Source organism: Toxorhynchites rutilus, chromosome 2, assembly GCF_029784135.1.
Source record: "Toxorhynchites rutilus septentrionalis strain SRP chromosome 2, ASM2978413v1, whole genome shotgun sequence".
NCBI classification, from domain to species: Eukaryota; Metazoa; Arthropoda; class Insecta; order Diptera; family Culicidae; genus Toxorhynchites; species Toxorhynchites rutilus.
Window position 1 is genome coordinate 104,197,231 of NC_073745.1, and position 13,911 is coordinate 104,211,141.

At 37.2% G+C, this 13,911-nt stretch overlaps 1 protein-coding gene across 10 annotated transcripts; it reads left to right on the forward strand.

The window, feature by feature from the left end:
• The first annotated feature begins 249 nt into the window (after positions 1–249).
• LOC129765165 (far upstream element-binding protein 3) lies at positions 250–12,179 on the forward strand. Of its 10 annotated transcripts, none has more exons than XM_055765067.1 (7): positions 250–764; positions 1,576–2,619; positions 2,684–3,081; positions 3,398–3,546; positions 3,762–3,940; positions 4,037–4,432; positions 9,899–12,179. In XM_055765067.1, exons 1-6 carry the CDS (start codon positions 684–686, stop codon positions 4,334–4,336), a joined length of 2,151 nt encoding a protein of 716 aa, XP_055621042.1. In that variant the 5' UTR covers positions 250–683; the 3' UTR covers positions 4,337–4,432; positions 9,899–12,179. The 10 variants fall into 10 exon arrangements, with proteins under 10 accessions (XP_055621042.1, XP_055621045.1, XP_055621046.1 ...); XM_055765070.1 differs by having other exon boundaries at positions 3,771–3,940; XM_055765071.1 differs by having other exon boundaries at positions 3,789–3,940.
• The last annotated feature ends 1,732 nt before the right edge of the window (positions 12,180–13,911 follow it).

A 13,911-nucleotide genomic window follows, 5' to 3' on the forward strand; every position in this document is an offset into this window, starting at 1 on the left:
CACTTTTCGACGAGTGATTTGTATGAAGTTCCACTGCCGTGCTATTAGGTCACTCGCGGTGCAGAATAGGCATATTATATTTTACATCAAGCATCCTTGTTTGACAGTGTACTTTTTGACGTACCTGTCATCCGAGCTGCGCGGTGGATCAAAATTTCGCTCGATGTACTAAAAAAATGTCAAACTGCTGTCAAAACCCGACGATGTAGAAGCGAAACGGCTACTCGGTATCAAAAAGCGCACCGACGCATTCTAGTACGCGGCGAACCATTCGCCGTGTCATTCATCAGTTTTCTCTTGCCGTGAATGGATTGTTCTTCTTGTGTGATGTACGGAAAAATTGTATCTATTATACCCGTGCCTAGCAGCAGTAGCAGCATATTCTCTAATCAGCAGTGCTACATTTTTTCTTTAGTTTTTTGTTAAGTTCCGACCGACCAGTTTTCTTCTGTTTTTCGTTTGGACTGCTCCCGGTAGTCTTTCCGATGAGAGAAAAGTGCAAAAGTGATACCAATCCGGAATTGAGACAAAAGATTAAGGGGAAATAGGCTCGGCCGAAGAACGGACATTTTGCTGCGAGCGACGAGCGCGTTGTGTGTGTGTGTGGGAAGGCTAAAATAGTTCTGGGTGTGCAATTTCCGTACGAGGAAAATTTTTACTTTATTGGTTTATTTATTTTAATAATGAGTGATTATTCAAACCAGAACTCGCAAAATTTTAGTCAATCGTCAGCATTTGCAGCCGCTTTACAGAGAGCAAAACAAGTGAGTAATGATAAGTTAGTCTTTTTTTTCACACCACAATCAGGAGCGCCGAGGGTAGCGCATAGCACTGCAGAGCGTCATGATCGAGTCCGGAAAATGGCGGCTAATGTATGAAGGGAAGAGTAATGAAATCAACGCTGGCGAAAAATCGATACCTGCTTTCCAACATGGAGGTCGTCAATGGAAACGTGGACTTTTTTTTTTGCTTGGAAAAAAGTTGATTTCAAACGAATGGCTCGATTATTTGACGTTTTATTGAAATAAATATTTCGTAAAAATTTTGTAGCTTTTCTGCCGGTGAATTTATTACAATAATTAAAAAATGGCAATTACCTGATATTTAAATGGTGGGAGATCCACTTCCTTAGTAACGCAAACAATTACTCACCCTTTTTATTTGTCGATTTTTGTAGATATTTGGAAGTATTCATTTCAGCCACTCTAAACGTCTCTTTAAAATAATCATCGTATCGAGTACACGAAACAAAACTAGCTTCAATAAAGAATAATAGAGACGTTTCAAAATCGATCAATCGGTTTCATTTATTTCTAATTTATTTGAGTACATTTCAACTTGATGGTTGATCACGCCTTTTCCGTTTACATAATTGCGACGCAGTACTCTGAATCAGAAAAAATAAGTCTTGAAATCTCAAAATTTTCTCTATAATTATATACGATCGAAGCATTTTGAACTTACATTACCAGTTCGCTGTAATGGCTACTCATTACACATTTTTTCGTCGGAAACGATCAAGACATACTAAGTGCAGACTAATCAATCACGTGATATTAAAAATTGCTACTCTAGATTGCAGCTAAAATACACCCTGGTGGTGGCCAACCGGTGAAGAGAACGCTAGAGGACGACTCGGGACCAGAATCGAAAAAGTTTGGGGGACAGTCTGACTATAATAATGCAAACTCGCCGACTGGCATGAGCCCAGCTGCTATGCAAGCCGCTGCTCAAGCTGCAGCCGTAGCCGCACGTTTATCGCAAATCAACAACAATTCTAACTCGAACTCGTCCGCGGGAGCACAAGATCCGGTCCAGAGAGCACGCGATCTGATTAGCAAGATGGTAAATCAGCAGGGAGGCCACAACGGTCCAATGGACAATGGTAACAACCACGGTGGAGGTGGAGGTGGCGGCGGAGGCCGTGGAGGCTTCGGCTCATCCAATTTCAACAACCAACCCTTCCAGGAAATTATGATTCCAGGATCAAAAGTTGGTTTGATCATCGGTAAAGGAGGCGAAACAATCAAACAGTTGCAGGAGAAATCCGGCGCCAAGATGGTGATTATCCAGGATGGGCCTGGACAAGAAATGGAGAAACCGTTGCGAATTTCCGGAGACCCGCATAAGGTAGAAATGGCAAAGCAGCTGGTTTACGACCTTATACAAGAGAAAGACAATTATACCCAACGACAAACTATGAACGGAACTGAGCAGGCAGAAGTATTCGTCCCTAAGTCAGCCGTTGGTGTCGTTATTGGAAAAGGTGGAGACATGATCAAAAAGATTCAGGGTGAATCTGGTTGCAAGTTACAATTCATCCAGGGACGAGGTGATGGACCTGGTGATCGACGATGCATCGTGCAGGGTTCCAGAGCACAAGTTGAAGAAGGCAAGAGAATGATCGAAGAGCTGATCGAGAGCGTTCAGCGACGTGAACAGCAGGGTGGTGGACGAGGCAGAGGCGAACGCGATGATCGTGGCGACCGAGGTGACAGACCTCACCGTGGACGTGACAGTCACGACAACGGTAACGGTGGACAGTATGGAAACGAGTACAGCGGTCCCCAGGTTACTCGAGAAGAGTACACATTCACAGTACCTGTGAATAAGTGTGGCGTAAGTATCATTTCCGAACTGGCTTTATCACAGTTATCACATGTTTTTTTTCTTTGTATTTCAGATCATAATTGGCCGCGGTGGGGACACCATCAAGCAGATCAATCAACAATCGGGAGCTCACACTGAAATGGACCGTAAAGTGTCCGCCAATCAGACAACAGAGAAAACATTTACATGCAAGGGTGAACCACATCAAGTGGAGGAAGCCAAGAGATTGATCCAGGAAAAGATAAATATGGAAATCAATCTGGTATACGTCGGTACCTCGACGGCTCCTGCTCAGCAATATCAAAACAATGGTCAGAACGCGTATGGCCAGGGATGGGGCGGCTACCAGCAGCAGTCGTGGGATCAGACTCAGCAAGTACAAGCAAGCGCTGCCACGGCCGTAGCTGCTCAGCAACAGCAGCAAGCTGGTGGACAAGCCGATTATTCCCAGCAATGGATTGAGTACTATCGGTAAGTAGAGTATGTCCAAAGTATCCATGAAGGAATAGAAAGTTCACGTTTTTGTTACGGACCCAAGGTTACACTTTTTTTTGTTTCTAATTTACATACAAACTGATACAGACGTGTCACAATTTGAGTACAAGTTGGGAGATATAATGATTTGACGAAACTTTTTTCTAACGGGTATGTCTCATTTCATTTGACATGGTGACAAATTCTTAAATGAGGTGACAAATTCTTATATAGCTTACCGCAAATTGCATCATTTTTCTCACACATTTCCGTTTTGGGAACTTTCGTGTCCGCTACTCTCTTCTGCTTCTAGAGGAGGACCCACTAATCGGTCTCATCCATCCTCTTCCAGACAAATGGGCATGCACCGCGAAGCCGAAATGATCGAACAGCAAGTGAAAGCCCGGCAGGTAGCAGCTCAGCAAGGAGCAACGGCCCCTCCGGCGGTCCAGACAACACAAGGTAATTCGAACTGTCGCCAATCGCAGAATCACGTCATTGCAAAATTAAAACTAGAAACTCAAATTGTTTTTCTTTTGAAATTGTCTCTTTCCATTTTTTCTCTTCCAAACTAATTTTTTGTTTGGAATTTTTTTTTTCATTGTTTTTTATTATAATTTTGCGTATGATTCGCGGTCGGATTCGATTTGTTTTATTTTTTCGTATTTCGATTTGAGCACCGATAGCTAATCCAACTGTCCAAGGTCAATCAGTGGTGGCAACAAGCAATGCTGGAGCACAACAGTCTACTGGTGGTGGTCAAGCGGATTACAGTGCCGAGTGGGCTGAGTACTACCGAAGGCTCGGTAGAATAGATGAGGCCGAAGCAATCGAGAAACAGATCGCTACTAACAAGGTATAAATAGCCGTCAGAGCGCCGACTCACAATTCACTTGTTGATGTTGCGATACCACGGTGGCGTTCTTTTCCTATTCGCATTTGATTCATTCAGGCTCCACAGGTACAGACTACTACGGGAGGACAACCGGGCAATGCTGCTGGACAGCCGTTCAATGCTGCAAGTGGAGGCCCTGGCGCAGCCGGAGGGAATCCCCAGCAAATGGCAGCACAGCAAGCAGCTGCTGCTGGTGGTTACGGAGCGCAGCAGTACCAGCAGTACTATGCAGGCGCCGCTGCTGCCGGTGGACAACCAGGAGGATACCAAGGATATCCCTACGGAGGTGGATACCCTGGCCAGCAGGGAGGTCAACCAGGCCAGCAACCAGGTGGCCAAGGACAGGACAAGAACTAGGACGGTGATACATTTTGGCGCCGAATGCGCAATATTTGCGTGTCTGTCAAGTGTCAAGTCCTCCGATAAGCCCCTTCCACCCCGTAATGTGCTAAGGTAAGTAATATCTGGAGAATGCTGCTTGCTTTGAGTTTTTGTTGTTGCTTTTTTTATATATTGACATTTTTGTTGAAGTATTCATAATTTTATATTTATTTATTACATCACCAAATCTATACTTTCACGATAAACATTCAGTTCTTTCATTCACAACCTTAACTTTTATGTATATTGCTGTACCTGTGTAACTGTATCGTTTCATGAGAAAACATGACTGTTCAAATTTCAGTATTTTATGTTAGAATAACCTTTTTTTCTTGATTCCATGTTCATACAAAATATACTCCAACGAACAAATTTATTGAAACCAGGCAACACCTTGCTATGGTTGCTGCTCAGAACAAAAACTCCAGGAAAAGCTTCGGTTCAGTTACTGTAGAAAAAACAGCAATGTTCAAACATGTTTTAATTGCATTTTCGTGTTTTAATTTCAGTGCGTGCGACTGCTGTCAATTACCGATTGATTACATGATTTTGAATAAATCATATTTGCGCTAACCAATAAATTATAAAAAAAATATCAGTTAATCTGATAAGTGTGGCAAAATTAGTGGTTTTGGAAATGATGGAAATAAAAGAATGAATAAATAATAATTTATTATAGTTGAGAAGCAAATAATGCATATACTCAAAACTTACATAACAACAACACTGACGTTTTTGTATTATTTTATAAATCGAGATTTTATTTTGATCAATTTGGCCCTAACTACCAATGTCGATAATATTCGCGTTCACGACGTTCAAACATGGTGAATTTTAGTCTACCTTGTATTGATAACCTATTGCTCAAGTGAGAGTCGATAAATGTCATGTTATTTTACATTGCATCTTCATTTTCGTCATGTTATTCGAAACGTTGAAATTGAAGATCATTGCGTGTTAGTGAAAATCAAAGTAAGAGTGAATTCAATTAATGGAAGGGGACGGCCATTCATCACATAAAATTTTTGTTTTTCAATGCGTATTTCTATGCGATTTCAGTATTGAAATGTATAGTACAGGAAAACCTGTTTTTGTACGGTCCCTTTTTGCGTGATTCCTCATTTATGCAACTCTTTGTGCGATTTTATTATAACATCGGGTCTTGAATCACACAAATTATTCGCACAAATAATGAAATCGCACCTAAACAGTCACAAATGAGAAATCGCACAAAAACAGGTTTGCTTGTATAACTCTCTAACTATTCTTTGAATCTACTGGCTCCAATCGATCTGCATTGATAGAAAACCCCTACGAGTGGGGACTGTCGTCGATGAAGTCGAATATCGTATGTTATTTTCTTTTTCATTTATCTTTTTTTTCTGAAGGTAGGAATAAAACACGTTTCCAATAAAAATTCACTACAAGCGATGAAGATCAGCTTGACTTTCGTGATAATCACTTCAAATTATTGACAGTAACGAAGGTGCCTGAATGTAGGTTTTTTTGAAATTCATTCGTGCTGTTTGCATTAAATATACTGAACAAAATTGAAAATGGTTTGTAAATGATTATTTTAGTTCGAAAGTATTCTAGCATCAAAGATATGTGTATTTAAAATATGTAAAAGTTTAAAAAACGAGAGTGTTAAGGCGGCATTCCATCTATTCAACATGTTACATGCTACAAGTCAACAATAATGGATAATTGCACAATTTTTTATTTTGTTTCCACCTCAACCACTACAAAGTAGTATGCGAACGCTCACCGCTCCAACATATCTGTTCTGATGTTATTATTTTTATGATCAAATATTCTGTTGTTCCATTGTTGTGGTGAGTTATGATAATCGTAAATAAATGACGTAGTTGCTCTAACATTGTCTTACATGTCGTGCTACACACGCCTCACCGATCCGCTGGCCATTGGATAAGGCCAACATTGCTCGATGAGACCTATTATGTCGTAAAAAGAGACACTCTAATAATCAAGAACCATTGACTTGTAGCACCCGTGGCCGAGTGGTTAGCGTCTCACATTATCATGCCGGGTGTTCGGGTTCGATTCCTGTTCTCGCCGTGGGAATTTGTCGTCAGAGAAATTTCCTCCGACTTGCACTGTGGTCAGGCGTATTATAGAGCTTGCCCCTCGGTATATATTCAAGGCGTGTTATTTGGCTTAAGAAATCTCAACTAAGTATTAATAAATGACGCTAGTTAATGCATACGTTGAGATGGCAAAAGTTCCACAGGGAACGTTAACGCCATTCATAAAGACTTGTAGCATGTAGCATGTTGAAGAGATGGAATGCCGCCTTTACGATGAATGTGCAAGGTTCTGAGCGTTAATTTTTCTGCCGGCTAAACGAAGAGGTATAATAATCACTTCATTGGAAAGATACAGTTTCTATGGGTTATATGCTTGTGATTGATTGGTCCTTGTTTTGATAGCTTAAAAATTGCTTTGAAAACGAGTTATTGAATTCAGACAAATCTGAATGGAGCTACTAGCGGAAAACGAAGTATCGATGATAATTCGAGATGGGTTACGTAAAAATGGTACCATTGGTTATGGATTCGATTGCGGAGAATACAACTTTATGATTATGAAAGAAATCGCCTTGTTTGATGAAAGCAACAGTGCCAATATTGAACGTTCATGTTAGATTTGAGTAGATTGGGGCGGAAGCTCATATAGGTTTCGTGTATCGTACCATTCGGTGCAGAGAGTCGTATTCAATTTGGTCATGGGTGTCGTACTGGTCTGATTTTTTTTTCCTATAAAAAAGAGTTTGTCGCTTGAGACGCCTTTGCGATTATTCGAATAACATTAGGCATTTATGCAAACAGTAGTTCTGATACTTATGAACAATCACTGAAGTGTTATAATGGCTAAACTTTGCTGTTATGATTTTTGTCTCACATTCCATGCATTCAACGAAGAAGAAAATTTACTACTGGACATAAATCATGTGTATTTTCCTAACGAGAACAAGACATAACCCTTTGCGATCGTTTATCTGCTCTCAGCCCCCACAGATAGGAATTATACTGAAAACTTTATCGAAGCATATAACAGTTTACATTTTTTTCTAAACAAATGTTCATGTCTAGTGATCCTGTTCACGAACTAATACGTCGATTCTATATATAACGGATAATGGTACTCGGTATATATTTTTTTCTCTCTATTATAGTGACTTTCAACACATTTCGGCTGGTTCGTCACTTTTACCATTTTTGGAAGAATGTCGGTAGTGAGAATTGAACTCGTGATCTTTGCGTGAGAGGCCAATGCATGGATGTTACCACTATGCTAGATCGCCTCTACTACTCGTTATAAACAAAAGATTATTAGCTTGGAAAGATAAGACGATCTCTTTCAATGGAAATTTATTCCGACCTCAAAGGGTTAATCATGATTCAACCATCTTCTGGTCCTTCTACAAAACCACCCATCGATCCTTTTCAGAGTCGAATTTGATGTATTTCCCTGCATCAATCATAATTCAATACTGATACTCATCAACTTACACACTTACAAGATAAACGTTCAGTAAATTGTCAAAACAACCATTCATTAATTGAGAATTGATTCAAATAAACTCCAAACAAATAATTATAATAAGCCAACGGTAGTCATACGCCCACCCTGGTATTATATCACATATATAACCCACCCTTTTCATTCCGAAGAAATTGCCGTAGGGGAAGACGGGTAAGACGGGCCACTTCTTGTTTTATAAGAAATCCTCAGTTTTTTTTGGCAAATATGTTACGCAAGAAGCATGATTAACCTAATTTTGTCTTTTCTAAATACTTGGCAACAGTTCAGCGCACCAAATATGAAAATTGTAAACAAAACAAAGTTTTCGTCCATTGCGGTTGCAAGCGATCTAATTTTCAAGGCAACCAAAATAAGGATTTTTACAGCAAAAACTGTGTATTCAGTTAATTGTCAGTGTTACAATCCTTCAGTAGATTGTTCCGGTTCTTTCTGCGTTAAAAGAAATGAAAAATGTAATATAAAATGCGTGAAAAGTGCAAAATAATGCAAAAGGTGCTCTGGGTGAAAGTCGGCCCGGAGGCGATCTGGCGTAGTGGTAACATCCATGCCTCTCACGCTAAAGGTCACGAGTTCAATTCTCACTCCCGACATTCTTCCAAAAATGGAAGTAAAAGTGACGAACCAGCCTAATGAATTGAAAATCACTATAATACAGATAAAAAAAAAAAAAAAAAGAAAGTCGGTCCACTTTCGACGGGTTAAAAGTGCCATACGTCGTGATATTAAATGATTTTCATATCGAATGCACGTAGAATGTGGATGGCTTTTTCAGAAGTTTGTGTGTAGTTTATTAACAGCCCTAAACATGTAGTACCTTAGACAACACTGTTCTTGTTATTTTTACTAGACTAAACTGTTTGAAAGTAGCATCGCTCCGTCTTACCCCGTCATGGTCCGTTTTACCCCGCGAGTGGTCCTTCTTACCCCGTCAGCGAAATAAAAAGCAATTTTTTATCATTTCAAACATTATTGAAAAAAGGAAAAAAAGTTATACAATCAATAGTTACACATTTTTTAATAGTAGATTATTAGATATGTAGTACAACAAATAGGGGAAAACCTGAGGGACGTTTAAATGAAAATTGGTTTTCTTAGGGGGACGGTCTTACTCCGTCTTCCTCTACCCGTATACTGAAAATGACACCAACAATACCGATGGTGACGTGTCTTCTTCTAACGGACGACTAAACGGATCGAATTATCTTGCCGTTTAGTGTTGCTTCAGTGGAACAAAAATAAAACGGATAAAGAAGTTGCTAAAGTACACTACATTCAGAAAGGGAAGCTTTTCAAGAACGCTAGTGAAGTGTCTCCATAGCCAGAAAGTGGCGTGCGTCGTCTTCTTACTAAGCGGTCGATCCTGATTTTCCAGAACCCAGAATCTAGCATTGGCCTTTTCTCTAACCTAGAGATGCATGGAACTTTAAGGGTTAAATTTTCAAATAATTTTTTTTTCTGATGCCACATGATTTGAAAAAAGGTCCTGCTTTTGAATAACTTTATAACTTTTATTTATTTAAGTTTATCAAAATCGTCGAAAAATAATGAGTTTTGAATTATAAGAATGTGCAGATTTTTTTTTAATAGTCAAGTTGACAGTTGGTTTATCACGTATCATTGCTCGAGTATGCAATGCTTTTCCTGGAGTTTTTTTTTTGTGTATTAATACCATTCATACATATATGCCTCACCAATATTGCAACGAATCAATTACATTTCATTTAGGTGGTTTGGAATATCACTATTTAGTAGAACTGTATTTTACCATTAAATTCGTCACTTACCAGTGCTATTCCATGTAATATATATATTTTTACAGTTTTCGCTATTTGAAATTCATAATTGCTATAAAACATTTTCTGTTTCTTCTAGTTAATAAGTGTCTTTTTTTCGTTCATTTCTCTTACCATATATTATATACAACATGAAAACCTGTTTTCTTTTTCTTTTCCTAATGATGTTTTGTTACAGATATTGATTGCTATATAACCATATGTACCAACTATTGAACACATTTAAGAACATTAGCGTTGATGCTATGTAGGACAAATTAAATACCTAGGATCGAACACAGCTTGTTAGCAAAAACAAAGAAAAAAACAATAGTTATAATCAAGAAACTCAAGAAGTAAGAACATTAACTTAACGTAAACATAAAAACCCAAGCAAATCAAAACATCTATCGATTGCATTCAATTTGACAGTGTGTATGTGTTTCCGTTTAAAACTCTAGGTTTTAGATGGGTTTCATTTCGGGTATGACGTTATATGCATAATAATTGTTCCTCGGCACTGCGAATCTATACAAAATGCTGGCGAAAAGGTACATGATATTTCCTGCAAATTATTGTTGGCGGATTCCAATTTTCTCTTCTGTGCCAATAGCCCTTCGATTTATGCTGGTTTTGCGCTTCCATACAACCTACGAAACAATTTCTATTACTCCGCAATTATATATGCCTTTACAAAGTGGTGTAGATGAATTTATTCCCCATGAACAAATGCATATTTATGAATTAAATACCGCTGACCTAAAATAACTAAATGAATTTAAAACAAAATTAATTGTTGTATCACTATATGTATCATTTCATTTATTTCATCATCAATATCTATAATATAAGAAAAATGGCCATTTTTCTTTTCCCTTTAAATACTTATTACATCTATATCAAATATTTCGTTTATTATTTTCATATGCTTTTTCTATTTTTCGGAAGAACCATTCAGAAGTTTAAACTGACAAGTTTAGGAAATGTTACCGAAGGATATTGGCGTGGGGATGTACGAATAAGTCTCCAAGCGTCAATTCGGCCAGCGAAGGTTGCACAGGGTTTTGTCCGGGAAGGTAATTTTTATCAATCTAAATAGATTTCAATTGATAAAAATATTACGTCAGCAGTATATATTTTCTATCACTGTCGTATATTATCGTATTTCTATATAGTTCGTAATGACGCATTTCTTCTCAACATAACAATTTACTTGCAATCAAATAACTTTTTTGCTTTTCTCATATATGAATTGATTTTGTGGCTACAAAGTGTTGTTTCATCGTCAAATTGTTTCTTTTTTGATAAAATGATCAATTTTAATATCCACTAAATGAACTTTCTGATACGATTATATATTTAACGAATTCTTCTGTATGACAATTTTATAATTGGTATTTCGTCGCAAATGTTAGAACCCAAAGTGATAGATTCGATTTCCTCCGGATATGCAAAGTTTACTACTGTGGTGTTGAACGGCACGGAACCCGTACAAATGTGAAACAGTGAAATTTCAGACACATACTAACTACGTCTTAGCAATGTAATCGAGCTTTTGTGTGATTTGAGAGCCCTATATAAACTGGAAAACAAAATGAACAATAGTAAGGCAAATTTATAAGACACTTTCATTCAAAGTGACAATAACGAAAAATCAAGAAGCCAAAACAAAAACAGTTATACAGAATGCTAAAACAGTGAAACTATCAGAAGGCAGAAAAGTGAGTTGAGAGCAGAACTTTTTACGAACCCGGTGCCCAGAACGATGGCCAACGTTTAACGGGGAGAAAAAGTTGCCGGCGTGTGAACATAAGGTGAGATTGGATCGGAAATAAACTAAATGTTGATGGTTTATACTTTTCTGCTACAATCTGAATGATTGCTAGACCTGAATGCGTATCACAGTTGTATATGCAATCATATAATAAACATACTAATAAAACAAAGTGTGTAGCTAAGGTACATCTATTCCGTAAATATATAGACATGAAAGCGTTTGAACACAACTTTGAAAACAAGCCTGTCTAATAATATATTTTAGCAGTAAGAAAACCCGATTTTTATCTACCGATATGCACATTACATAAAGCATACTGACTCAATGGTACTCACCACCGTTCTTAAACATAGATAAATGTACATTCTTTTTTTTGTGTCACACTGCAATCTATTCCAAAATAATCACCTGAATAAATTTCGAACACTGATTAGATTCACTTATTCTAGATAGGAATAAAGTAAAAAGTTTATGTACAGTGAAAATTCTTTCCCCTCCGGGTATGGAACGTCGAGGCAGAGAGGACAAGACACTGGAAGCTCACCTCACGCCGTTACCCCGCGGATAATCAATCGTCTAGCGATACCCAGCGTGGATCCGAAATCTTCATGTAATCTTTTTTTTTACTCAATTCTTCCATCTAATAGAAAAAAAAGAAAAAAGTGAATACATTAAAGTAAAATTGTTCATTGCCAACAACAAATGTTTCAGCCTCTGTAAAATTTATTTTGACCGGGACATATCACAATTCCTAACGATTAAAAAAGTCGCAGGAGGAAGATTGAGAAAAATTCTTTAAAAACAAACACCGCGATGTGCCCTAATTACGTTCACTTAAGACAATCCCCTGCATTCCACGCGGCGAATGTCGTGAGATAGAAAAGTTTTTCGCTCTATTGTGGAAGCCACCTTACTTTTCAGCTCCTACTTGATACCTGAGTCGATAACATATGAGGACATGAATTCAAATCTCACCTAGTGACAAACTGAAGTCACGTCATCCCCCTCTGGGAACATCGTGACTTGAGCCATCTCACGGCATTGGTTGCGCGGAATATATAACGTTTGAATACTTTAAAATTACTTCTTGTACGTATAAGATGGTCTTAAATGTGATACTTGCTTGAAATATGTTCCACTCCTCGTACGGATGACAGCATTGCCGCATTCATACCACCTAGGGTACTTAGGAAAAACAGTAATACTCTTTTTTTGGTTCAAAGGTATACATAAGTATGCGTTTTCTGGCCTTTTCTCTGTTTATGAAGATTTTCACTAATATTTTAATGATCAATCGACTCAATTGTATGAAAAGCCTGTTTTAAATGTCTCCTCCGTGTATCAGTTATGGTAATAGTGTTCCTGGAGTTCTGTTATAAATGTACTAATTATAGTAGTAAACTGTGTTACATGGAAAACGTATCAATAACGTTGTTTTAACAAGAAGTTGTTTTTGAATAAAACAATCACTTTCAATCTCAATCTTAATTGAATTAAAAAAGCATTTTATTGCAAAACAAAATATCTGTTCCTAAAAATGTACCGTGATGTACCCATATGCCGCTCAGCTAAGACAATATAAAACGTTTGTATAGAGTAATTCCAAATGAAATCGACCAATGACAAAACATGAGTATTTTTGATTCGAATGAAAGTGTGTATTCCGTTTGGGTTAGAGGAAATATGAGTTTTCCACAGCAATTGGGAATTTTTTGACTCAAGTGTAACTTTTGAAAAGGGCGAATCGATTTGTGTAAGAGGAATCTTTGATAATTTATATCTCAAAAACTATGAGTCGTACCGAAATAGTGTCTTAGAAAGAGTTATAGAATATTGATGGTTGAATATGAAAAAAATGACAAACTGAGAAAAAAATTAGTACTCTTTTTTCTTTACAAAATAAAAATTCAATTTGCAATATCCAAAATACACATTTTTAATTTTTTCATACAAAATAGAAGTAGATATAGAAAATTTAAAAAATGGGCCCAAGATTTTTCAAAAGGGATTATTTACTATAAAAAAAACAATAAATTAGAAATATTTTTTTTAATATTTCGAGAATGGCTACAATTAGAAGGAGATTGATAATAACCTTTTTTGTTTTAAATCACATCAGGATTCATAATTTGTGACTAAAAATGATTGCTAACATACAAAAATTCGAAGTTTAGAAAATTCCTAAAAATTCGATGTTCCACAAAGTTCGTCAAAAATAGTTGTACCATCTTGGGTCCATTTTTTTAAAATTTTCCGCATGATTTCTATTTTGTATGAAAAAATAAAAAAAATTCAAAAATATGTATTTTGGATATTGCAAATTGAATTTTTATTTTGTAAATGAAAAAAGAGTACTAATTTTTTTTTCTCAGTGTACATTTTTTTCATATTCAACCATCAATACTTAGAAAGAGTTATAGATCTTTCTAAGACAC